The sequence below is a fragment of the Salminus brasiliensis genome, chromosome 8 (genome assembly GCF_030463535.1).
Source record: "Salminus brasiliensis chromosome 8, fSalBra1.hap2, whole genome shotgun sequence".
Taxonomy (NCBI): domain Eukaryota; kingdom Metazoa; phylum Chordata; class Actinopteri; order Characiformes; family Bryconidae; genus Salminus; species Salminus brasiliensis.
Genome location: NC_132885.1, coordinates 2093137 through 2120399, shown reverse-complemented (window position 1 = coordinate 2120399; position 27263 = coordinate 2093137). Strand labels below are relative to the sequence as shown.

Sequence of the window (27263 nt, the reverse complement as noted above, 5' to 3'; positions counted from 1 at the left end):
CCAATCCAGAGTCATTTCCCCCACAGGCATATTTAAAAAGTCTTTAAAAACCAATCCATGACACCCCCACCCACCATCGGTGCCACACAGCAGCACGCCAGACCCTCACTAATAGCATAATCTCATCAGCGTTGTAATTAATCAGCGCAGAACCGCACGGCACACAATACACACTGTTCTCTCAGCTAATGTTTGGGGAAACAGAGCTCCTTTTCCATTTGCGTTAGGGTGAGATTGATTCCGAGACGTTAAAGAGATGGAACAAAGGCCCAGAGAGTCCATTAGGACCCGCAGCTCCGCTGTCTGGACACTTCGCCTCGCTAATAACTCAGGTGTGGAGACTTCATTAGCTGGGCTCCAGGACGGCCCTTTGTCTCTCTGTCCGCTGAAAAAGGATGGTAGAATTAGCCTTCGCGCTGGAGAACCGCTCCCTCCACTCTCTTAGACGGACCGGCAAAGGGCAGAACTGCTCATTACCGACGTGGGGAACCGAAGTGGGTCAGTGGTTGAGGCTGGTGTTGCCAGTTAGGAGAGTCTGGCACCGAGTCTGCCACAATAAACAAGGGTGAGGAATAGTCAGATCTGCTGCAGATCTTAAATGGTCAGTGTATTTAGATGGTCCGCTGTAGCGCCCAATAGATGATCCACAGAACTGTTCAACTTCAGGATCCAGGTGAGGATTAGGACCAAGTCTGTGTTTTAGGAACAGGGTAGGAGTCTGGTTTTGAAGTTTTGATTTGAGTTGGTGATTTGGTTTAAGATTAAACCATATTAATGTTGATTTATATGTCGGGGTTAAACCAGATTGAGGTTTTTGGATTGAGGTTAACGTTAGAGTAAGACCAGGTTTAAGGGTTGGACCAGGGTGAAGGTTTGGTTTAGGTTTTGATAAGGTTAGGATTAAGGTTTTAAAGAAGGTTTAGGACCAGGGTAAGATTAAGGTTTAGGTTTTGGATTGAGATTGAGATTAAGATTTGGGTTAGGAATAATACCAAATCTATGTTTAGGACCAGGGTAAAAGTAAATTTAGGTTTTGGATTGAGATTAAGATTAAAGTTGATGTTATGACCAGGTTTAGGGATAGAACATGGGTTAGGGTTCGGACCAGGTTTAGGGATAGAACCAGGGTTAGGGTTATGACCATAGTGAGGGTTAGGTTTAGGTTTTAGTTTGATTATTTTAGAGTAAGATCAGGTTTAAGATTAGGACCAGAGTGAAGGTTTAGGTTTTGTTAAGTTAAGGATTAGAGGGTTAGGGGTGTTTAGAACCAGGGTAAGAGTTTGGTTTAGGTTTTGTATTGAGATTAAGGAAAGAGTATGACCAGGTTTAGGGTTAGGACCAGGGTGAAGGTTTGATTTTGGTTTTGTTAATGTTAATGTTAATGTTAGGATTAGGGTTTTAAAGGATGTTTAGGTCCAGGGTAAAACTTTAGAGTTGGGGTTAGGGCCAGGTTTAGGGATATAACCCTGATTAGGGTTCGGACCAGGTTTAGGGATATAACCAGGGTTAGGTTTATGTTAATAATAATAATAATAATAATAATAATAATAATTATTATTATTATTATTATTATTATTACTGAAACCTTAAATACATTTGGTGACCATGAGTTACTTCATAAAGAAGTCTTTGATTCTGGATCCTGAATTCAGTTTCCAGTTCTGGATTTTTGTGATCATTGGTTGTTATGGAAACTGTTGATGTTACAGATAGTCTTAAAAATAAAGGTGTCAAAAACTTTTATTTGTAGGATTCCAGTTTTAAATAGATTTTCCAGTTTTAAATATATATTTTTGATTAGTAGTGTGATTGTTTAGATCCTTTTGACTGTTCTAAGAACGTCCACAAAATGTAAAGGCTCTAGAAAGAACCCTTTAACTGTTGTACAACCTGTACATTATATGAAAGGTTCTATAACCTTGGGAAAAATTTATTTATTCTACAAAAGCATATTTTTGGGAACTAAAGGCAGCTCTTCAATGGCCTCACTCAAAGAATCCTTAACAGAACCTTAATTTTTAACTTTCACATTTCTCCACACTCTCAGCTTTAACAGTAAGTGTTAGCTATGGCTGAAGAATACTTCCTGCTGCAAAAAGAAACAGCTCAAGATTGAGTTTTTCTGCTCTCTTTCATTATTTAGGTTTTAGGATTCTTCTGTGGGTAAAGAAGAATGCTCCAGTTAAACTTCCTCCTCCCCTAAATTACACCCCTGTGCAGAATTCTCCTCCCTGTGGAAGAAGACCGCCACAGTGTAAATTGATCGTTTATTTAGCTGATAGAAGTTCAGGTTTCGCATTAAGGCTTCACCGCCTGGGGCCAAATTAGTTGCTGAGAGCAAATTCATTAAACCACTGTCTCAGCAATTAGAGCTTACAGCAATTAAAGCAATTCAAGCTGAGTCTGGAGGAAGAGCATTGACTGTTCAACAACCCCGCTTCTCCTTTTGAGTCTTGGGGTGTTCTCAGACCTGCACTTCTCAGCCTGGTTAAACTGGACTCTGGTTCATTTTCACTCTTGGTATGATCTGTTTGGGCAGGTGTGAACACAGTAATCGCTCTTAGATAAGGACCAAAACAACCACATCGAGACCCTAGAAAAGAGGTTTCGGCCCAGTCTCAAACGACCTCTGGAATGTGTTTCTCTGTTTGTGGTGAGAACATGATCTGATCTCGAACCGACCAAATAGGTGTATTCTACAAGTCTGAGCTAAACGGCTCCTGTAGCCAGATGTTAACCTGCTATACTGCCCTGATAATTAATGGTAATACAGCTATGAACACATGCATCTTTGATTTTGTTCAGAAATCTGTTCAGAAATCTGCAAAACTAGTCCAGGACACAGTATTTAATTGCTCTGCCCCAATCAGCTCTGATCAGCAGAGAGAACGTTCTCATGTTTGTGAATAAGCATTTCGATGAGGCTGGATTTTTTTCTGTGTGAAAACAAACCAAACTGAGGAGGAAACACTCCTTTTTTGTGAGTTATTGTGATGTCTCTTTCGGGGATGCTTATTACAGGATGCCACCCATGAGAAGCTAAATTAAGTCATTAAGCCATTACTTGATGTGGAAATACCTTAGAAAAGTACCCCTATTTCATTTTTAATAAAAAGTGTTTTTGTATTGTATTGTATTGTTACTGAGACTGAATACCAGCACCAGAACTTCATTTGCAAAAAAACAAAAAAAACAATGTTGTATTCTTTACATTTATTATTCAAAGCACTCCCACACCTGGGAGATTGCCTGACTGCTCACAGGACTCAAAGCTGCCATCCACATTCACGTTCTCCAGAATTCTAACCCGTATCACCTGTGTTGTTGATCATATGACATATCAGTTTAGTATTTAAACCTGGACTGTAGAATTGACCTGTGCAAAGTATTGTATACATTCTGCTGACCTACTGAGTGTCATTTCTTGTGTATTACTTATCATGTATGGCCATTGCCTTGGTTTTTCGACTTTTGCCTTTCTCAATGGACTATTTAACAGCGTTTTGGATATTGGATTTTGACCCAATACTTTTGTATTTTTTGACTACGTCTTTGCCTCATCCTTGTTGAATTGTATACCTGTATGTTTTTGTTTGCTTACATTCTGTAACTGACCATTGCCTGTGTGATTACTAGGAACTTGATTCTGTTAGTAAAGCCTCTTTCACCTTTTACACCTGCAAGCGTCTAAATTTGTCTGGGGCATTACAAACATTACAATCGCAAATTTAGCATCAATTACATTTCCTTTTTTTTAGTTTTATTTAAATGATGTTTAGTCTTTCACTGAACAATGTTTTTAAATTGCTTTTGTTTATTTGTTTATATTATTCTTTTCTTTTTCATGCCTCATTGCTGTAAGATACCATCTCCATCCATTTTTGCCTTATTTCACTTTTTGAATTTTATGATGAATGGACCAATAGAAATGTTAAAAAAGGTTCCAAAAAGTGGAATAAAATGTTTTTATATTGACTTCCATTAAAGGTTAAGACGTTTTTTTGGCCCCTCCTGTTAAGAAGATTTTTTTATATATTTTTGTGTAATAGCATCACACACACACACACACACACATATATATATATATAGGTACAGTTACCTGGCATGTGGACCATTCTGCAGTGACACTCCTGCATAACTGCTCGTGTTTCGCAGTGCAGACGGCAGGCGCTGATGCTGTAGGTGTCATAACCCGGAATTAGCTGCTCAGTGGAGGAGCGACAGTTACCCCACGGCTGAGGCAGGTAGGTCAGCTATAGAGAGAAAGAGAGAGAGAGAGAGAGAGAGAGAGAGAGAGAGAGAGAGTAGGGTCTGTGTGAATTTCAGTATCGATATATATGGAAAACAGGTGGTGGAGGTGACAAATGCAATATTAGAAGTAAATGCAGCACTTAGGGATGTTTATTACTACTGAAACTACAGCTTTCAGAGAGCGACTGAAACACAGCAGCTCTGCAGACAGTAAACACAACAACAGACCCACCAGCAGAGTCCAGAACCTGTAGTTCCAGCAGTAGATGCTCATGTGTACCAATTAGCATGGTGCTAACTGCTTTTCTAATTACACACTTAGCAGTCACAGGTTTGTGTGGATATTTTTCAGATCAGAGTTTTAGATTTCTGGACATGTATACATCACATGTATATAATATAATGTAACCCTTTAAATCCTAAAGGCCTGTGTGTGAGCTCATACTTCAACTCTTGAGCAGCATAAATTACATATTAGTTTCACAGTAAATACAGAACAAAATCATGGTAGAAACGGAATAATTCATAGCAGATACTAAACAATTCATAGTTGAAACTGAATAAAAATCATAGTAGATGCCAAAAACCTCGTAATTACTGACTTATTCATTGTACTGTAGAGACTGAGTAATTTAAAGTGCTCAATGAATAATTAGGTCAAATGGGAATAATTAGGAATGAGAAATAATTACATTTCAAAAATGACTTATTTTTTTGTAAATTTTATTAGATTTTTCACCCATTTTCTCATTTGTATCACCAATTACCCAACCAGTATGTAACAATCCCCCCTCCCCCATTGACACTAATGAAGGCGGACCAACACAAGCCCCTCCCTCAACGTCTGTGCAGCCACAGCTCTCATTTTTTGGACTGCCGCCGATGCAACATCACCGGGCATCCAACCCACCAGCTTGCAGACGCCAGTGATGCCCAGCATCGCAGGGAAGCAATGTGGAGAGAGTGCCATCTACGCTTAGGTGGGATCTTTCGGATCCTAGTCTCTTCAAATGAGCTAATTAGCTGAGTAACCAGTGAAGCACTTTTGTAAGTCGCTCTGGAGAAGAGTGTTTTAAAGGTTTGAAGAATTGGAGGTAAAGTTTCTTTACTAATTGAAAGGTTCTTTACACTCATATCTCATTAAAGATGTTCTTTATAGAACCAGAGATGGTTCATCTATGGTATTCCTCAAATAATCCTTTATCTTTAATTGAATTAATGTGTGTGATTGGGTTCTCCACCCTACAGTGTTGGGTTCTGAGGTTGCTGGTAGTGAAGTGTGTAAGGGAGCAGGTCGTACTCTTTGCTCCTGACACGACACAAACGTCTGAAATCCAGGTGAAACCCCGAAGCCCAGCTGGTGGATGTATGGAGGCTCGTCCTGGCTGTGGATCTGAACACGAATCCCTGCCTCCAGAGAAGTCTCATCTACAGAGAGAGAGAGAACAGCGAGAGAGAGAGAAAGGGAACAGAGCCAATATGAGCATTAAGCCGTGTGGATCTCGGAATCAATATATATGGAAAACAGAGGTGACAAACTCAATATTAGGAATAAATATGGCATTTAAGGATGTTTATGACTACAGAAAGTAAAGCTATCAGAGCACGAGGGAAACAGCAGAGCTGCAGCGGCGAATCTGGGGAAAGGTGCTTTCATTGTAGGGCTGGGTGGCTAGGTTTAAGGTTATGGGTGTGGGGCTGGTTGAGCATTGGTTTTATCCCCAATGATGCCACAGCCGTCCGTCAGTGTCCCAGAGAGCAGAACTGTCCTCTCTTGCTCTGGGTGGGCAGGATGGTCCTCCTTCTCCCTCTATTACTCAGAGTGTCCGAGGCTGAGGGCATCTGTTAGTCGATGTCACTAAATTAGCCATCAGCGTTCTCCTCCAAGCGTGTTGAGCTCCAATGGTGTTTGAAAAAATGGTGGTCGAGGCTTCGCATTTACAGCATTTTTTTTTGGTGAAGCTCTTGCACTATATGTCCAAATGTTTGTGGACACCAGGCGTGGGCATGGAAAGCTTTCCCTGGACAGTAGAGACAGTTACTCCAACAAAAGCAGGAGAAACTCTTTTTAACAATAAATGAGAATGTGTCCCAATACTTTTGTCCTTTTAGTGTGCACCTGAATCATGTTACCCAGATAGGAGAATGTAGAGTTAGGAGTTTTGCCCAAGAACTCTTATTAGTCTGGTGAACTGGGGACTTGAACCCTAGGCTACCATGGGGAAGGTGGTGGTTACCCACTGTACTACATCAAGACGTGCCCTTATTATTGACAGAAACTATAAATGAAATATCTATGAAAATGTCTTCGGCTTTAAAAAAAAAAAATGTCTTCAGATTAATAACGAGATCTGCTGTTGAAGCTCATTGTGTCCTGTCGCTGCATCCTGTGTCTTTATGCAAATACATCTACATCCATCACATTATGAGCATAAACCAGCCTTCATAATAAATCAGAGGTGTATTGTCTCTGTGGGCTTTATCTCTCTCACTTGTCTCTCTCCAGATGGGCAGATACTCGTCCTGTTGGATATCTAGCATGATCTCCAGGCCGTTCCCCATTCCTCCCTGCTTCGTCTTCCTGGACGTCGTCTTGTTCCCATTGAATGTGTAGCATTTCCCATACCTCGTGTACACCTGCAAGAGGAACCCAAATCATCAGTAAAGGAACAGTCTCTCACTGGTGCATCAATAGTATCAATAACGGCACCTCCATGAATGAAAGGAATTTACAAAAACATATCCATCTCCCAAGCTTTTACTGAATAATTATTCAATTATTCAAAGTTTACTGATCTTTAAAAGGGTGTCATTACTTTAATATGCAATAATATGCTTTTCCACACATCCAATGAGACGCTCCCTGCACTGTACCACCTCTTCTCATGAATCTATGAATTCCATCACATACCCCACAGATATTTATAGCCCCATCATCCTCATGCAGCGCCATCTGCAGGAGCCTGAAATTACCACTACCTTAAAAATGCAAGGTACTCACTTTTTGTCTGGGGAGCTTATTATCATTATATCAGTGATATAAATGGTGGTAAAATGATACAGTTTTAAACTGACACTACCACTCTGCCATACACTTTGAAATATTGGAAAACAATAGGCCGCAAATCGTCTGCATTGGCAGAGGAGCTGTTGTGTCCGGTGCCACCATTGCATACGTCATTCAATTAAGTTCAGGCTTTTAACAACAAATGTTGTCACAAAGCAGCTTTACAGAGATCTATGTTTAAGCCTATGTTGAGCACCTAGTGGCGACAGTGGCAAGGAAAAACTTCCTTGGGTCAAGAGGAAGAAATCTTAAAAGGAACCAAGACTCAAAAGGGGAACCCATTTTCCTCAGGTCAACACCAGATCAGAATCAAAATCAAAACAAGAATAAAAACAACAATAAAACTAAACTGAATTAAGAAAAATAAAATGCTCAATTTGGCGTTAAAGCCATAAAGCCATAAAAGATGAAAATGTGGGTGAGATGATAAAGTCCAGCAGATAAACAGTCAGAGTCCTGCAGTGAGGTGAAGATGAATCCTCTCAGGTAGATTCAGTGATTCTTTGATGCACTAAAAGACAGGAAATGTGCCTCCTGGACACACCAATTTAAATTCATTCATTCAGGTTCTGTCAGAGAACTTGAATGGCCAACCTGAAACCTTTGCTGTACATTGATGGAGTGACAGGCTCAGTGTAGACAGCAACTCTAACTAGATCTTGACCCTGCAAGCCTCGGCTTCATCGACTCTTTTCAAACACTTCACATCCAGTGACCTCCAGTGATTTCAGGCACAGCTGTGAGCAAAGAGCCCTTCAGTGTAACTTGGAAACATGCTAATACATATGAATAAATGCTTTCTTGTTCATTCATTTTTGCACGTCACATTTCATGTTTTATTTTTTATCCAAATTTGGTCAAGTTAGTAAATTAACAGTAATTATGTATTCAAATGTTGGCTGTATATTTGAATATGGCTTTCAAATCAGGGGATACGGCAGTCCTCAAAACTGCAAGGGCCAAGCTTTCCCAGGCCATCAGAAGCAAATTTTATATATGCATTTTGTATATGCAAAGGAAATTCATGACCCTTTCAGGACAAGGCTCATGTGGAAGGGCATCCAGGCCATCACCAACTACAAGTCACCTCCACCTGCTTGTGATAGTGATGCCTTCCTTCCAGATGCACTGAACAACTACTCGGTTTGAAGCACAGAACAACATGACAGCGAGGAAGACCACACATCCTTTAAATGGCCAGGTACTGTGTCTGTCCACAGCTGATGTGCGGTGAACTCTACACAGAGTCAACCCACAGAAAGCCCCAGGATCGGATCACATATCAGGTAGAGCGCTCAGAGAATGTGCAGAACAGCTGACAAATGTTCTTACAGACATCTTTAACATCTCTCTGAGCACCGCAGTCGTCCCTATGTGCTTCATGACCTCCACCATCAACAACTACCGTCCCAGTGCACTCACATCCAATATCAAAGGCTCTTACCCACATTGACGCTTATTTCACAATGCTGTTTATTGACATCAGTTGAGCGTTTACCATCATCATCTCTTAGCATGTGGTTGAAAAACTGAGCCTGCTGGGCCTGAACCCATCCCTCTGTAACTGGGTCCTGGATTTCCCGACTGAGAGACCTCAATCAGTCAGGATTGGTAGCAGCGCCTTCAACAGTGCCCCCCAGGGCTATGTGCTCAGTCCACTGCTGTTCACTCTGCTGACTCATGACTGTACTGCAAAGTATTACAGCTCAAACTACATCAAGTTCGCTGATGACACAACCATGATGGACCTCATCAGCAAGAATGACGAGTCAGCATACAGAGAGGAGGTGCAGTGGCTAATGGACTGGTGCAGAACCTGTCCAGAACCACCTGTCCCTGAATGTGGACAAAATTAACCATGAGGAGATGGTTGCTACTTCAGGAAAGTACGAGGTGATCACCCCCTGCTGGACACCTGCTAGGTCTGCTGTGGAAATTGTCAGGAGCACCAAGTTCCTCATTTTATCATATTATTTTGTTGTTCTGGTCCCATGTTCAGATGTTCTATTCTATGTTGCACCATGAAGGTACTGGAGGAACGTCATTTCTTGTCCCCACTGTGTACTTGTCCTCAGAATGGCAATAAAAAGCAATAAAAGACTTGATATTTCAGTGCATTTACACAAGCAATCAAACCAGCACAGTTAGCTGGAGCACACCACTTGTCTTTATCAGGCTCAGACAGTGGTTTACTGCAGGGTATTACAGGGATCAAACTGCTATAAGAGAGAGACAGATCCATCTGCCAGCGATAAACTGACACTGGCGTCTTCCTCCAAAATGAGGACGATATCAATATACCATGCATTCAGACACGACCCTGTAAAATGACCACATCCAAATAAGGGCTGCTGTGATAAGGCCAGCGTACAATCAAATTTAATGGCTCCTTAAACGCAGAGTTTAGGAGCAGGCGCTCCCGCAGTAATCCACAAATGCCTGAAAAATAAAAAGCCTGTCATCTGCTTGTTTATAGCCTTCGTCTTGCTTTAAGTTAAAGGTGACATGGAGACGATTACTCAAGCTCTTCTTCTGCGCACCGCATGGACACTCTAATCAAACCCCCGAGAGTAAAAGGCAAAAAACACTGACAAATAAATGTCAGGAGGGAACAGATCAGCGGAGGGGAGCAGGAGGATGACAGAGTAATAAACGGACACAGAAACAAAACAAAAAAAACATCCAGCAGAGCTGAGGAGGAGCTTCTGCTCTCAGACACCGACATCCAGCTAATCCCGAAACACAGAGGCTGTGATGTCTGAATAAAGGGGAGCAATCAGTACACAGCATCTATATGCAGTAATATAAATACATTGCATTGACAAAAGTATCGGGACACCTGCTCATGCGTTGTTTCATCTGAAATCAAGGAAGGGTATTAAAATGAGTTTCTGTCTCTACTGTCCAGGGAAAAAGGCTTTCCACTAGATTTTGGAGGATCATTGCTGTGAAGATTTGAGTGTTAGTGACGTCAGGATGTTTGATGATGATCACCACCCCACCTCATCATCCTCAACTCCCTAAATCATCCCATTCAAAAATACTGGATGGAGCTCCACCACCATCATTCCAGAGAACACAGGTCTTCCACTGCTCCACAGCTGCTCAATGCTGGGGGGCTTTATACCCCTCTACTAGTCCACGCCTGCCATTATTAGGCAGTATGGTGCCAATAGGGTCATGGTGTTTACCAGATCCTTCAAAGAGGACCAGATCCCTTCTCTACAGGGACTAGACAAGCTGTGTCAAGTGTGTGTGTGTGTGTGTGTGCATTTGCATATCTGTGTTAGCAATGGGTGCTTCTTAAAATAGCTGAAAGCAATTCATTAGAAAGGGTGTCCACAAATATTTGGACATTGTGTTTCTATGTCAGTACCTCAAAGCCTTTATTTAGAATAAATGAAACGTGTGAGACAGCCAGTGACACACGTTAGGACTCTGTGGTCCTGAAAATTTACAAAAACAAACATACACACACACACACACACACACACACAACAAATCAAAGCTCTCTGGATGGATACGTTTCTACCACAGCTGGGGTTGAACACACCCTACAGCTGCAATTAAAGACCACACACACACACACATATACACCCACACACACAAATGCACTTTAAATCCAGCAGCAGGTCATGCAGGATCAGGAGACATTCATATAAACACACATCAGAAAACAAACACAAACACACACACACACACACACACTCACAAAATTGGCTGTTTAGAGAGGGGCTCTGCTGAAATATCTAATTATCACAGTAATTATATACTGCGGCGCCCATGAAATCCTGATCTGCTGGAGATGTTGGGAGATGAAATGTGAAATCAGAGTAAACTCTGCTGAACTGACGGCCCTGCTCGTCTGCACCTGCCCCCATACACACACTTCCTGCACTGTCAGGATTCAGTTATGATGGAGGTTTCTGTGTGAAATGTGCTTCTGAGGAAAGATCCACTAAAATGACCTGCCATCAGCTTCCACAGAGCATCAACCAATACCACCAAACCTGCGTCTAAACACCCTCTACCACACTCGACAGAACACACACCATGTAGTAATTAGTACAGGAAGAAAGACTAAAGGGAAAGAAAGGAAGGAGAAAAGGGAATGGAGGAACAAAAGAAAGGAATGATTGATGGATGTAAGGAGGGAAAAGAAATAAAGGAAGGAGGGATTGAGGGAATGAAAGAAGGAAGGGAGGAGTGAAGGGGGAAATGAAGGAGAGATTGAAGAAAGAAGGGGGGAAGGAAAGGAAGGACTGAGAGAATGGAGGAGAGATAGTTAGGTAGGAACAGAACAAAATGAAGGATGGAGAATAGAAGGAAGAAAAGGATGGAAGGAAGGATGGAGAAAAAGAAGAAATAACGGAAAAATAGAAACTAAAGAAGAATTGATGGATGAAAGGAGGGAAAGAAATAAAGGAAGGAGGGATTGAGGAAATGAAGGAGGGAAAGAAAAGAATGGAGGAAAAGAAAGGAAGGGAGGATTGAAGGGAGGAAGGAGGGGAAAGAATGGAGGGATGGAAGGAAGGAGAGAAAGGGGGAATGAAGGAAGGAGGGGGGAAAGAAAGAAAGAAAGAAATGAAGGAAGGAATGATTGAAGAGGGAGAGAAAGAAAGGAAGGATTGAAGGAGGACTGAGGGGAGGAAGAAGATATAGGAAGATAAGAACAGAAAGAAATAAAGGTCAGGGGATGGAAGGAGGGAAAGAAAGGAAGTAAGAAAGGAAGGATGAAGAAAAATAAAGAAATAAAGGAAAGAATGTATGAAGGAAGGATTGAGGGATGAAAGGATGGAAAGAAAAGAATGGAGGAAAAGAAAGGAAGGAAGGGAGGATTGAAGGGAGGAAGGAGGGAAAAAGAATAGAGGGATGGAAGGATGGAGAGGAAGGAAGGACTGAAGGAAGGAGGAAGGAAAAGAAATAAAGAAACACAGAAATGAAGGACGGAAGAATTGACTAAAGGAAATAATTTTTTTACATAGATACTGACTACATCTGACATTATTTCACATTGGCCATATCACTCAGGGTTCCATATAATTATTCAAAATTATGAGTATATTTGTCAAATATAATAGTATACACTGCTCAACAAAAATAAATTTAACAACACAATATAACTCCAAGTAAATCAAACTTCTGTGAAATCAAACTGTCCACTTAGGAGGCAACACTGATTGACAATCAATTTCACATGCTGTTGCACAAATGGAATTGGCAATTAGCAAGACACACTCAATAAAGGAGTGGTTCTGCAGGTGGGGACCACAGAGCACTTCTCAGTACCTATGCTTTCTGGCTGATGTTTTGATCACTTTTGAATGTTGGTGGTGCTTTCACACTCCTGGTAGCATGAGACGGACTCTACAACCCACACAAGTGGCTCAGGTAGTGCAGCTCATCCAGGATGGCACATAAGTGCGAGCTGTGGCAAGAAGGTTTGCTGTGTCTGTCAGCGTAGTGTCCAGAGGCTGTAGGCGCTACCAGGAGACAGGCCAGTACACCAGGAGACATGGAAGAGGCCGTAGGAGGGCAACAACCCAGCAGCAGGAACACTACCTCCGCCTTTGTGCAAGGAGAAACAGGAGATGCACTGCCAGAGCCCTGCAAAATGACCTCCAGCAGGCCACAAATGTACATGTGTCTGCACAAACGGTTAGAAACTGACTCCATGAGGATGGTATTAGGGCCCGACATCCACAGATGGGGGTCGTGCTCACAGCCCAACACCGTGCAGGATGCTTGGCATTTACCAGAAAACACCAGGATTGGCAAACCACCCTGTGCTCTTCACAGAAGAAAGCAGGTTCACACTAAGCACATGTGACAGACGTGCCAGAGTCTGAAGATGCCGTGAAGAGTGATCTGCTGCCTGCAACATCCTTTAGCATGACCGGTTTGGCAGTGGGTCAGTAATGGTGTGGGCTCCATGTGCTCGCCAGAGGTAGCCTGACTGCCATTAGGTACCGAGATGAGATCCTCAGACCCCTTGTGAGACCATACGCTGGTGCGGTTGGCCCTGGGTTCCTTCTAATGCAGGACAATGCTAGACCTCATGTGGCTGGAGTGTGTCAGCAGGTCCTGCAAGATGAAGGCATTGAAGCTATGGACTGGCCCGCCCGTTCCCCAGACCTGAATCCGTTCAAGCACATCTGGGACATCATGTCTCGTTCCATCCACCAACGTCACCGCAGACTGTCCAGGAGTTGGCGGATGCTTTAGTCCAGGTCTAGGAGGAGATCCTCATCAGGAGCATGCCCAGGCATTGTAGGGAGGTCATACAGGCACATGGAGGTCACACACAATACTGAGCCTCATTGTGACTTGTTTTAAGGACAGAGTTGGATCAGCCTGTGGTGTGTTTTTCCACTTTAATTTTGTGTGTGACTCCAAATCCAGGCCTCCATTGGTTAATAAATTGGATTTCCATTGATGATTTTTGTGTGATTTTGTTGTCAACACATTCAACTTTGTACAGAACAAAGTATTCAATGAGAATATTTCATTCATTCAGATCTAGGATGTGTTATTTGAGTGTTCCCTTTATTTTTTTATGCAGTGTATAGTGTATGTATAATTATGAATATTTTCAGAATTAAAGTGTTTTTTTTTAACACATAACAATAACGGAACCCTTGTTCTTAAAAGGATTTACAAACAGTTTCCCATCATAAGGAAGATCCCTTTAGCCAGATAAAGAACCATTTCAACATTCAGGTGATTCTTGGGGTTGTCACTGTCCTATATACAACCACTGCCTTTACCGAAGAACCTTTGAGGAACCCCTTTTATTAGAGAGTTCTTCTTACAGTTTGAAAATAGACTTCCCATCATTTTACCATTACTTTTGTACCCCCTGTTAGTGTGGAGAGCACACCAACATACCTCACAGAAATTCCAGTTCCAGGTCAGCAGCTTCATGTCCTCAGGTCATCATGCCAATAAGCCATTTAATGGACTCTCCTGAAGATCTAGCCATAAATTTTATTGATCGCCTAATTACTTGGCAAGCTTGTTAGCTTCTTATTAGCAAAACCGCCCCAAAGTGCAGCCACTTTTGCCTTAACTTGCAGCTTTATCAGGATACAAACTCGCCGTACTCCTGAATCCAGGCTAAATTAGATGGTTCTGGTCTTCTGCTGCCTTTTAAAAAGTACTCAGGTCTGGAGAGAGCTGAAAGAACTGGACAAACTGGAAGGGAATGGCTGTATAAGCACATATAATGGAATATCTCTGTGAAAGCTAGTTTCTTAGAGCTTTGCTACCCGCTATTCACACTGAAAAGCCACTCAAAGCTCTCCTCTCTGGAGTGATGCCCAAGTACACCTCATTAGCATACATCTTCCCAAGCCACTTCCAACTGCTTTAATTGGGCTTAATGTCTAGCCATTAGCAGTCCTCAGACACTGTTTTCCCTCAAACTGCTGCACCATTTCGAACCCCTTTTTCACTCTGTGGTATCTCCTCAGCTTTGGCAATGCAAGCTGCAATTTCTGTACCTTCATGTGGTAAACGCTGCACCATCTTGCTAATGACGGCCTTCATACTCAATCAGTTTTCCTCTTCTGTTTATCTTCAGATGCTGCCTGACTGGCTCACGTGAGGCCATTGATTTCTAAGCACTGGCGACTCGTCCCTGAGCTCTAAAGGGCTCTAAATTCAGTGCTGTTGGCATACGGACTGGCTGCTGCTGAGCTGGCCAAGTGCTCAGAGTTCTTCATATACAGCAGGCCAAGAGAGAGACAGTACATCACTTCAAAGCAAGGCATCGCCATATATCTGACCTCTGTTCATAACTCACATCTTGTTAAATGGGATATATTTTCTTTGAAGTGCTTTAGAAAAATACTATTGATTAACTATTGATTAAAGCCAGGATGTTTGGATTTCTTTCAACATGTCTCAGAAAGGCTTGTTTTTGTCACAGTGTGCAGAATGTGCGCCATAGTAGCTTCTACTAGCTATCCTACTGAAGTATAGATAGCCTGTCAGAGTCTATCCTAAATGATGCCCAATGAGAATCCAACTGAAGCATGGTTAGCCAATGAGAGTCTAACTGAAGCATGGTTAGCCAATGAGAGTCTAACTGAAATGTGGATAGCCAATGAGAGTCTAACTGAAATGTGGATAACCATTCAAGGTCAGACTGAAATGTGGATAACCAATGAAGGTCAGACTAAAATGTGGATAACCAATGAAGGTCAGACTGAAATGTGGATAACCAATGAAGGTCAGACTGAAATGTGGATAACCAGTGAGAGTCTAACTGAAATGTGGATAACCAATGAAGGTCAGACTGAAATGTGGATAACCAATGAAGGTCAGACTGAAATGTGGATAGCCAATGAAGGTCAGACTGAAATGTGGATAACCAGTGAGAGTCTAACTGAAATGTGGATAACCAATGAAGGTCAGACTGAAATGTGGATAACCAATGAGAGTCTAACTGAAATGTGGATAACCAATGAGAGTCTAACTGAAATGTGGATAACCAATGAAGGTCAGACTGAAATGTGGATAACCAATGAAGGTCAGACTGAAATGTGGATAACCAATGAAGGTCAGACTGAAATGTGGATAACCAATGAAGGTCAGACTGAAATGTGGATGACCAATGAAGGTCAGACTGAAATGTGGATAACCAATGAGGGACTAAGGGAGGTGTGGATAGCCAATAAGAGAGTAATTCAAGCATGGATAACCAATGAGGGCCTAATTAAAGTGTGGATAGCTAATCAGTGTCATAAATGAGCAATGATAGTTTTATTGAAGTGTATAAAACTATACTAAAAATAAAACTATACTCTCTCAATGTCTATCTGTCTATTGAAGATAGACAATTGAATTGTGGATGACCAATGAGAGAATGTCTAAAGTGTGGGTGGCCAATCAGAGTCTACCTGAAGTTTGAAATGCCAATGAGAGTCTAACCAAAGGTGTCAGAAGTATTGACACTCAACTTAAGCTTTTTACTCCAGTAAAAGTGTAAAAGTACTGGTTTCAGAACGACTTCAAGTAGAAAAGTAAAAGTAATGGAAGGAAAACAAAGACCGAAAGCTTAGGCCGCACCACAGGGGTCTATAGTGCACTACCCCCCCCCCCCTTCCCCAAAACCCCATTCCTCTAAAAGTCATAATGAGGAGAATGTTCTATTAAAATGTTGATGTTAAAAATGTTGGGCTGCACTAGGCTCCTGTTTCAGCTGCAGATCTGCCCATTGAAAATGAAGCATTTCAGTAATATCAGCTCTATTAAAGGAGCGTCTCTGTGCTCTACTGAGCATTAACATGAGCTTCATGGAGGAAAATATGAGGAGTCGTTGTCTAGAAGTTCTGTAAAGCTGCAGAAAGTCAGACTTCAGAGGCGTGTGATCAATAAGCTTTATTGGAGTGTAAATGTGGGGCTCAGTCGGGACGTTTCACTGCAGCTCTCTTGAGTCTCTGCCACGGACACAGTCTTCATACTAGACTACAGACGTCTGCTGTGTCACACTTTCCAGATGGAGAGATTTATGAGCCGAGCCGGAATGAAAACAAAGGGAAATGAAACAGGAGGAACGAGGCTGTTTTTAAAATGTAAGGAGTAGAAAGTTCAGATAATTGGGTGAAAATGTGAGGAGTAAAAATCGGCTGAAAAATAATTACTCCAGTAGAGTATAGATAAGCACAATTTCTTACAAAGTATTAGTACACATCTAAGTCTAACTGAAGTGCAGATAGCCAATAAGAGTCTAACATAATCATGGATAGCCAATGAGAGAGTATATAACCAGTGTTTATAACAAATGATAGCAAGTGACGGTCTAATTAAATTGTGAATAGTCAATCATTGTGGATAACCAATAAGAGTCTATCTGAAGATTAGATCAGAGCCAATCAGAGTCTGATTGAAGTCTGCATAGTCAATGAGAGTCTAACTGAAGTGTGGATAGCCAATCAGCCAAACCTAAAGTGGAATGCGATCCTACATTTTTGGGCTGTATCTGACTGTATCAGAAACATGAGGGACACTCCATTACACGCTAATCCCACATCCACATCTCCACAGGTCTGGGCACTGAATTTGATTGGCTGCTCATTTAAAGCCAGCCGACTCCCCACCTTGTAAAGAGCTGGGTAGTAGAGAGCAGAGAGTTTCGGTGGCACTCTTCAAAGTAAACGGCGTAGATGTTTAAACAAGCAGTCTAAACAGTTTAGCCTGGAGAGTAAGAGGAGCAGAGCTCTACGCTCCATTAGCTAAAAGCTCTCGCAGAAGGAGCTGCTGGGACGGCTCTTTGGCACACCATCAAACACATTACATTTATTGTATATCAATTCTTAACTTCATTAAACAACTGACTGGCAGGATCTTTCTCTAAGTAGCTTATTCCTCTTCTGTGCCATGCTGGAAAATAGGTCATGTCAAAGATCTGTTCACACAGAAAGACGCTGAGATGTACACACACCCGGGGGAGGATTATTCGATGTCTTTTATCTCGCTACATTAATCTGATTTGGTAATAAACACAGATCTGCCACAATCTGCCACTCAGTTAGAATGAAGCTGGAGCCAAAACACGCCGGTCTCTCACAAAACAAGCTCCATTCATGAACAGGCCTCTGAGAAGATAAACACTCCTATACACTAGAATAGAAGATATTAGTCTATAAACACCCTCAATAAACATTCCTATACACTAGAATAGAAGATATTAGTCTATAAACACCCTCAATAAACATTCCTATACACTAGAATAGAAGATATTAGTCCATAAACACCTCAATAAACACTCCTATACACTAGAATAGGAGATATTAGTCCATAAACACCCTCAATAAACACTCCTATACACTAGAATAGGAGATATTTGTCCATAAACACCTCAATAAACACTCCTATACACTAGAATAGGAGATATTAGTCCATAAACACCCTCAATAAACACTCCTATACACTAGAATAGGAGATATTTGTCCATAAACACCTCAATAAACACTCCTATACACTAGAATAGGAGATATTAGTCCATAAACACCCTCAATAAACACTCCTATACACTAGAATAGGAGATATTAGCCCATAAACACCCTCAATAAACACTCCTATACACTAGAATAGGAGATATTAGTCCATAAACACCTCAATAAACACTCCTATACACTAGAATAGGAGATATTTGTCCATAAACACCTCAATAAACACTCCTATACACTAGAATAGGAGATATTAGTCCATAAACACCCTCAATAAACACTCCTATACACTAGAATAGGAGATATTAGTCCATAAACACCCTCAATAAACACTCCTATACACTAGAATAGGAGATATTTGTCCATAAACACCTCAATAAACACTCCTATACACTAGAATAGGAGATATTAGTCCATAAACACCCTCAATAAACACTCCTATACACTAGAATAGAAGATATTAGTCCATAAACACACCAATAAACACTCCTATACACTAGAATAGGAGATATTTGTCCATAAACACCCTCAATAAACACTCCTATACACTAGAATAGGAGATATTAGTCCATAAACACCTCAATAAACACTCCTATACACTAGAATAGAAGATATTAGTCCATAAACACACCAATAAACACTCCTATACACTAGAATAGGAGATATTTGTCCATAAACACCCTCAATAAACACTACTATACACTAGAAATATGAAATTATAGTTCATAAACAATCTCAGTGAAATGTTTCAGGAGGCTATAAACTGCAACATGGTGGAGGTATAGCATTTCTGGTTTGATGCCCAGGTTGGCACCAGGGAGGCTGACCCAGCACCAAAGGGCTCCAGGTTTTAACATCCTGCTGTTGTAACGTCCTTGAGCAAGGGATCATCCTGAACTGCCCCAGCACCTCAGCAGGACCAATAAAAATAAATATATCTACTGTAGAGAAACTATGACTAATCCATTTTCCCATATGTCTGCAACACACTCTGACTGAACTGTTATTAATGATTAATTATTGATTAATAAACAGATATATATTTATAAATATAAAAATATACAGACAGCTTTAAACTGCCTGCCCACCAATAAGGTAGTGGTCTCTAACAATCAACACTGTGGCTAACCAGGAAGGAGCAGGTACAAAAGACTGTGTTTCTAATAAAGTGGCCAGTGAGTGGAAGCACAAGGTATGGGTTTCTAATAAAGTGGCCAGTGAGTGGAAGATTCCAGGTACAGTATTATGAAAATATCAGTATTTTAGTAAAGTAGGTGTCCTCAGTATCATCTGGAGATGAGCCCCTCCTAGATCACTGACGGTGCTGCTGTAAAGCTGCAGGTTGTAGAGGAACGGTGTGAAGTTGTAGTCTTGCGCTGGAGCTGTGAGGTCATTCTTTTGAGGTGACATAGATTTGTATTACTTTAACCTTGAAGCTCCAGCGCAGAACTACACCCGCAGACTGCAGCCACCACACACGTCAAGGCTGATCGACTACATCTGGGCTAAGGGGAAAATTGTGTATATTGATTTTTTGACAAACCTTTCTTTTAATGCTCCTCTTGTGTATGTTAGGCCTGCTGTTCGCCTGGTGACCCCTGATATGACCCCTCAGTCCAGAGAAAGAGAGAGACATAAATAATAGCTTAAGTGATTTACATACAATGCAGCCCAATCATTCAGTCCAAATACACATTACGGACAAAAGTATTGGGACACCTGCTTATTCATTGTTTCTTGATTTGAGTTGATCCTGCTTCTGATGGAGTAACTGTCTTTACTGTCCAGTTAAGAAGGCATGCCTTCTACTAGATTTTGGAAATTTGCTGTGAGGATTTAATTGCATTCAGCGAAAAGAGTTTTAGTGAGGTGAGGATCCCCAACTCACCACAATAGTGTTGAATGAAGTACCACCATCATTTCATAGAACACAGATCTTCCACTGCTCCACAGCTCCTCAATGCTGGGGGGCTTTATACCCCTCTACTAGCCCATGCCTGACATTATTAGTGTGGTTGGTGTGGCGCAACAGATAACACCACTTCCTCCCACTGAGCTACCACACCGTGTGGGAGACTGGGGTTCGATTCCTGGCCTGGGTGACTATGCTGCACTACACCAATAAGAGTCCTTGGGCCAGACTCCTAACACTGTATTGGCCTGTGTAATATGAGTAACCCTGTAAGTCGCTCTGGATAAGAGCGTCTGCTAAATGCCATAAATGTAAATGTAAATTATTAGGCAGCATGGAGCCAATAGGGTCATGATGTTGATCTGCTCCAGAGAGTCCTGTTCTATTGGCCCGTACCTCTCTCCAGGGACTAGACAAGCTGTCTTCGTTAAAAGCGGTGTCCACAAACATTTGGACACCACAGTGCAGCAAGCTACTGGTTTATTCCAGTATAAGTGAAGTGAGCAGTCTGTTTGCACTGGAGTGGGATTGATCCCAGTGTCTCCCAGGACCTGGTCTACATGGTCTTCCTCCTCTGATGTGATATGCTATTTGCCCAAAGGTGCTCTTGCCGTTGGCTGCAGGGTTCGCTCCGGGCTGATGGAAACACATGAGATTAGCTGCAGCCACAGCTGTGTCTGCATCAGCCTCTCCTTCAGCTGCAGCTTCACAGTGCTTTCCTCTCAGTTGTCACAGAAAGAAAAAAAAGGAAACAAAGAGCAGCTTTCCTTTGTTAAAAGACCAGCCCAGTCTGTCTCCTTCACCTCAGAAAGCCCACCCGGACAGTCTCAGGGGAACTGCAGGTGTCCTATCTCCATCACTCTCTCGCTTGCTCTCTCACTACATGCTGGAACTTGGGAGCCTCTAATGGAACTGATGGATGCAACACGGCTGCTGACCCCACCAGCAAACCCACTGAAGAACCACACACACACACACACACACACACACACACACATATGTATACTGCATTTATCAACACACAGTCCCTCTCTGAAGACAACCTAAACATGAAAACCCACAACTGCTGTTATGATAATAATAATTGCCATCATCATAATAACCTTTCTGTCGTGCAGTAATATTAATTGCAGATGGAACAAACCTTTCTGCCTCAAGCTTCAGACCTAAGTCCTCCCAGAGCGCTCAAGACTCTTCCTAAGCAAATGAGAAAGAACCACTAAAAGGAACCAAACTGAAAGAAGAAAAACCTTCCTAAAACATGAAGAAGAACCAAGTCTCCAAAATAGAAACAAAATAGAACCGGTGAGAGGTACAGCCCTCAAAAGAACGTCCACTCATGAAGAGCCGCAAGAAAGGAACCAATACTCAAATAGAGAACTTCCGAAAAGCATGAGGAAGAACCACTGAGAGAAAACAAGACTTAAAAGGAGACCCTCCCTAAAACATGACGAAGAACCAAGACTCAAAAAGAGAACCTCCCTACAAACATGATGAAGAACCAAGACTCAAAAAGAGAACCTCCCCACAAACATGATGAAGAACCAAGACTCAAAAAGAGAACCTCCCCACAAACATGATGAAGAACCAAGACTCAAAAGGAGAACCTCCCTAAAAACATGATGAAGAACCAAGACTCAACATGAGGAAGAACCACTATCAGGGACCAATACTGAAAAAGAGAACTTCCGAAAAGCATGAGGAAGAACAACTGACAAAAAACAAGACTCAAAATGAGAACCTCCCTAAAACATGATGAAGAACCAAGAGTCAAAAGGAAAACTACCCTAAAAGCTTTAAGAAGAACCACTAAAGGAACCAAGACTAAAAGAAAAACTTCCCTAAAACATGATGAAGAAGAACCAAGGCTCCAAAATAGAAACACCTTTAAAACATTCAAAAGAACATTCATGAGGTGCAGCACTCAAAAGAAGATCTATAAGAGCTTGAGAAAAAACGGACAGAACCAAGACTCAAATTGAGAAACTCACTATACACACCAGGAAGAGCCACAAGAAAGGAACCAATACTCAAAAAGAGAACTTCCAAGAAGAATTAAGACGAAATACTAACAAAAAACAAGTCTCAAAAGGAGAACCTCCCTAAAACATGATGAAGAACCAAGACTCACTACTCTAAAAGAATTAGAAAGAACCACTATCAGGGACCAAGAATAAAGAAGTTTCCTAAGAGTGTGAGGTAAAACCACTAAAAGAAAACAAGACCCAAAAGGAAAACTACCCTAAAAGCTTTAGGAAGAATCACTAAAGGAACCAAGACTCAAAAGAGAACTTCCCTAAAAACATAATGAAGAAGAACAAAGACTCAACATGAGGAAGAACCACTATCAGAGACCAATACTCAAAAAGAGAACTTCTGAAAAGCATGAGGAAGAACCACTGACAGAAAACAAGACTCAAAAGGAGAACCTCCCTAAAACATGATGAAGAACCATGAAAAAACAAAAAAAGGACTCAAAGGAGAACTTCCCAAAAAAAAAAACATGAAGAAGAACCCACACTCAACATGAGGAAGAACCACTATCAGGAACCTGATAGTGGTTAGTAAAACCACTAACCACTAAAACCACAAAACAAGACTTAAAAGGAGAACCTCTCTAAACAAAAGATGAAGAACCAAGACTCAATATGAGAAACACACTAAGAGCATGATGAAGAGCCAAAAGAAATGAACCAAGACTCAAAAGGAGAACTTCCCCAAAACACGATGAAGAAGAACCAACACTCAACATGAGGATCCAACATCAGGAACCAACACATACATTTTCCTATGGGTGTGAGGTAAAACCACTAGAAGAAAACAAGACTCAAAAGGAGAACCTCCCTAAAAACATGATGAAGAACCAAGACTCAAAAGGAGAACCTCCCTAAAAACACGATGAAGAACCAAGACTCAAAAGGAGAAACTCACTAAGAGCATGATGAAGAGCCACAAGAAATGAACCAATACTCAGATAGAAAATTAGGGAGAACCACTCAAAGGAACCAAGACTCAAAGGAGAACTTCCCAAAAAACACGATGAAGAACCCACACTCAACATGAGGAAGAATCACTATCAGGAACCTATGTGAGGTAAAAGCACTAAAACCACCTGATTCCAGCTTCAGTCAGTAGATCCTGAAATCCGAGAGTCACAACAAGTCAGCTGGTGAAATCTCCTCCCTCCTAGATCTTCCTCCATCAGCTGTGAGTGGTGTTATTATTGAACAGTGGAAGAGTTTAGGAGGAACAGCTCACAGAGAGCAGCTCAGTGTCCACCAAGTGTCTGTCAGACCACGTAAAGTTACAGAGCGGGGTCAGGGCCGAGTGCTGAGCTGAGAGCAGAGTGCAGAAAAGCCTCCAACTGACTCAATAACTGCAGCAGAGCTCCAGACCTGCTGCTGCTGCTGGTAGAGCTTAGAGCAAAGGGGGACCGGGTCCTTATTAATAATAATGCCTATGGGTTTAGAACGGGATGTCTTATTAAAGCTCCTGTAGGTGGAATAGTGTAGGTGTCCCAATACTTTTGTCCAGCTGCTACTTTTGTTATTCTGCTTAAGTTGCCTTTTGGAAAGATACTTTTCCACCTTCCCTCTTCTTTCTCCATCATACTCTGCTTAACCAGCTGCCACAAGGGCCGCCCAACACTTTCCCTCACAGTTTCCCAGAGCTGGAGCTCACACTGAGGTTAAAACGCCCGCGGGCCGGGGCTGCCCGAGGCATCGGCTGCTCTGGCAAATCAGTCTGCTGTTTTCTTTTCTTTTCTTTTTTTCACATTTCATTTCCTTCCGTTTTAATGAAGGCTCCTCTGTCATTAATACAGGCCCGTATTTCCACCGCTTTCAATCTTCACTCTGCACCTAAACCAGCTGTCCTCCCAACTGAGCCGTTGAACTCTTTGGTATTCACTGCAGACTCCAACACCATTAGTCTCTCCCACACTACTCACCTCCGTACACACACTCAGTAACAGGCAATAATATTTGATGAGTGCAAAATACCTGACAAAAGCGCTACAACAATTCCTCATTAAACCTTAAAATAGTAAACAAATAGATGAAGCACCTCGGGTATGACTGCTTTGATTGCCTAGGCGACTTGCCAGCATACCAAACACGACAGCTAGAGAGGGAACGTTGCAAAGGTGCACTGTGTATTACAATTTGTCCTCACAACTGCGTGGGACAATATAATGTGTCTCTGCAAATGTAAATTAGGTATGCAGTGCTGGCTCCTGCCACTAGGTGATGCTGTCAGCACAAAAGAGCACACTGGAGTTTAAAACAGTAAAACTGACACATTAAGGAGAGTACAGGGAGGGGAAGTCCACTACATTTTAAAAATCCCTGCATAGTTCAGAGGATGAACTGTAAACAGTCGTTCAAGGGGTTATTTACTATCCAAACCCACCAAGAATGTTAATATCCAGTATGAAGCTCTAATAACATTAATATCCAGTATGAAGCTCTAATAACATTAATATCCAGTATGAAACTCTAATAACATTAATATCCAGTATGAAGCTCTAATAACATTAATATCCAGTATGAAGCTCTAAAAACATTAATATCCAGTATGAAGTTCTAATAACATTAATATTCAGTATGAAGCTCTAATAACATTAATATCCAGTATGAAGCTCTAATAACATTAATATCAAGTATGAAGTTCTAATAACATTAATATTCAGTATGAAGCTCTAATAACATTAATATCCAGTATGAAGCTCTAATAACATTAATATCCAGTATGAAGTTCTAATAACATTAATATTCAGTATGAAGCTCTAATAACATTAATATCCAGTATGAAGCTCTAATAACATTAATATCCAGAATGAAGTTCTAATAACATTAATATCCAGTATGAAGTTCTAATAACATTAATATCCAGTATGAAGCTCTAATAACATTAATATCCAGTATGAAGCTCTAATATTTTTCTGTCTGGCTTTTTTCTGTCCTGGCACCAAAGTGGTGGAACGAGCTTCCCCTGGGTGTCCGAATGGCCGAGTCACTCGCTGTCTTCAAACGCAGACTGAAGACCCACCTCTTCAGAGAGTACTTGGACGAATAGTTCTATGGTCGCCTTATTGTATTGTGTTTAGTAATGTCTAAGCTTGGAGGTATCTTTTGAATTATTAGCCTATTCTAACTAGCGAAGGTTTTCTTGGGTAAATAGCAAAGCACTTTGTAAGTCGCTCTGGATAAGAGCGTCTGCTAAATGCCATAAATGTAAATGAAATGTAAATGTAATATCATTAATATCCAATATGAAGCTCTAATATCATTAATATTCAGTATGAAGCTCTAATAACATTAATATCCAGTATGAAGCTTTAATAACATTAATATCCAATATGAAGCTCTAATAACATTAATATCCAGTATGAAGCTCTAATAACATTAATATCCAGTATTAAGCTCTAATAATATTAATATCCAGTATGAAGCTCTAATAACATTAATATCCAGTATTAAGCTCTAATAATATTAATATCCAGTATGAAGCTCTAATAACATTAATATCCAATATGAAGCTCTAATAACATTAATATCCAGTATGAAGCTCTAATAACATTAATATCCAGTATGAAGTTCTAATAACATTAATATCCAGTATGAAGCTCTAATAACATTAATATCCAGTATGAAGCTCAATACAATGATACAATAGTCTAGTTGTTAATTTCAGCAATATATATTTTACCAATGGTTTACTTATTTATTTTTATATTACTAAATAAAACAATCATATCACTCATAGCTTGTCAATCTTTCATAAACCTAGCATTAAAAAAGCAAAATATCATCATGTGTATCATAAAAACCATAAAGTGTCCAAGGTCAAATGTATGGCCACATCTTCCACCTCTGTGTAGTACGAGGCGATGCTGTAGGTCACTGTGAGATCCCTCCATCCTCTCCACTGCTGGAAAGGGATGAGGACTGTGGGTAGCGACGGGGTGGGTGCTAGCGGAGTGGAGCCGAGCCATGCTAACAGATGTTTGGCATGTGCCAAAATTGGAATGATCAGAAGATGAACTTCTTTCCAGCAGGATGAGCTGCAGCTCGTACATCAAGGGCAGGCGGCTGGTCAATACCCTCACCCTGCAGAGCGTTGCTAACAAGGTTAACGTTCACACACACAACCACACACATCTACACACACCCTGGATGCTGCACACCTCTGACCTGCAGCTACCCCATTTGCAAGTTTATGTGGCGGCTGAACAGTGTGTGCTTTTGACTTCAGGCCAAAACAAATAGGCTTGCTTATGCAGTTTGGATGGAACAGCACCACACACCTTACACCAGCAGCAGCACCACCACCACCTTCAGCCATCTTTAAAAATCAGCTGCATTAGCCTCATAGCTACTGAGCTAAACGAACAGGACCAACTGCAGCAATAAGATGTTAAAACATAGATACATTAAACTGTAATTGAATATTTATAGGATGTCATTATAATATTAATGTTATTGAAACTTCATACCGGATATTAATGTTATTAGAGCTTCATTCTGGATATTAATGTTTTCAGAGCTTCATACTGGATATGAATGTTCTCAGAACTTCATAATGGATATTAATGTTACTAGAGCTTCATATTGGATATTAATGTCATTAGAGCTTCATACTGGATATTAATGTCATTAGAGCTTCATGCTGGATATTAATGTTATTAGAGCTTCATGCTGGATATTAATGTTACTAGAGCTTCATATTGGATATTAATGCTATTAGAACTTCATACTGGATATTAATGTTATTAGAGCTTCATACTGGATATTAATGCTATTAGAGCTTCATACTGGATATTAATGTTATTAGAGCTTCATACTGGATATTAATGTCATTAGAGCTTCATACTGGATATTAATGTCATTAGAGCTTCATTCTGGATATTAATGTTATTAGAGCTTCATTCTGGATATTAATGTTAAAAGCTGCATTCACTCAGAACTGTTTTCATATGATGTAATTCCACAGCTCTTGTGTGGCACAGCTGTGTAAATGCCTGCATGTTAAGAGTCCGGAGGTCATAAGTTCAGATCCCAGCAAGGCCTCAGCGCTC

At 41.1% G+C, this 27263-nt stretch overlaps 1 protein-coding gene across 1 annotated transcript in view; it reads right to left on the bottom strand.

The window, feature by feature from the left end:
- Positions 1 to 27263, bottom strand: part of asic4a (acid-sensing (proton-gated) ion channel family member 4a) — a 164005-nt gene that overhangs the window by 15412 nt on the left and 121330 nt on the right. Inside the window, exons 2-4 of the mRNA XM_072685367.1 lie at positions 6744 to 6888; positions 5552 to 5679; positions 4100 to 4253 (exon numbers count right to left, since the gene is read on the bottom strand). Coding sequence (XP_072541468.1) covers positions 4100 to 4253; positions 5552 to 5679; positions 6744 to 6888 — 427 coding nt within the window. The remainder of the gene's footprint in view (positions 1 to 4099; positions 4254 to 5551; positions 5680 to 6743; positions 6889 to 27263) is intronic.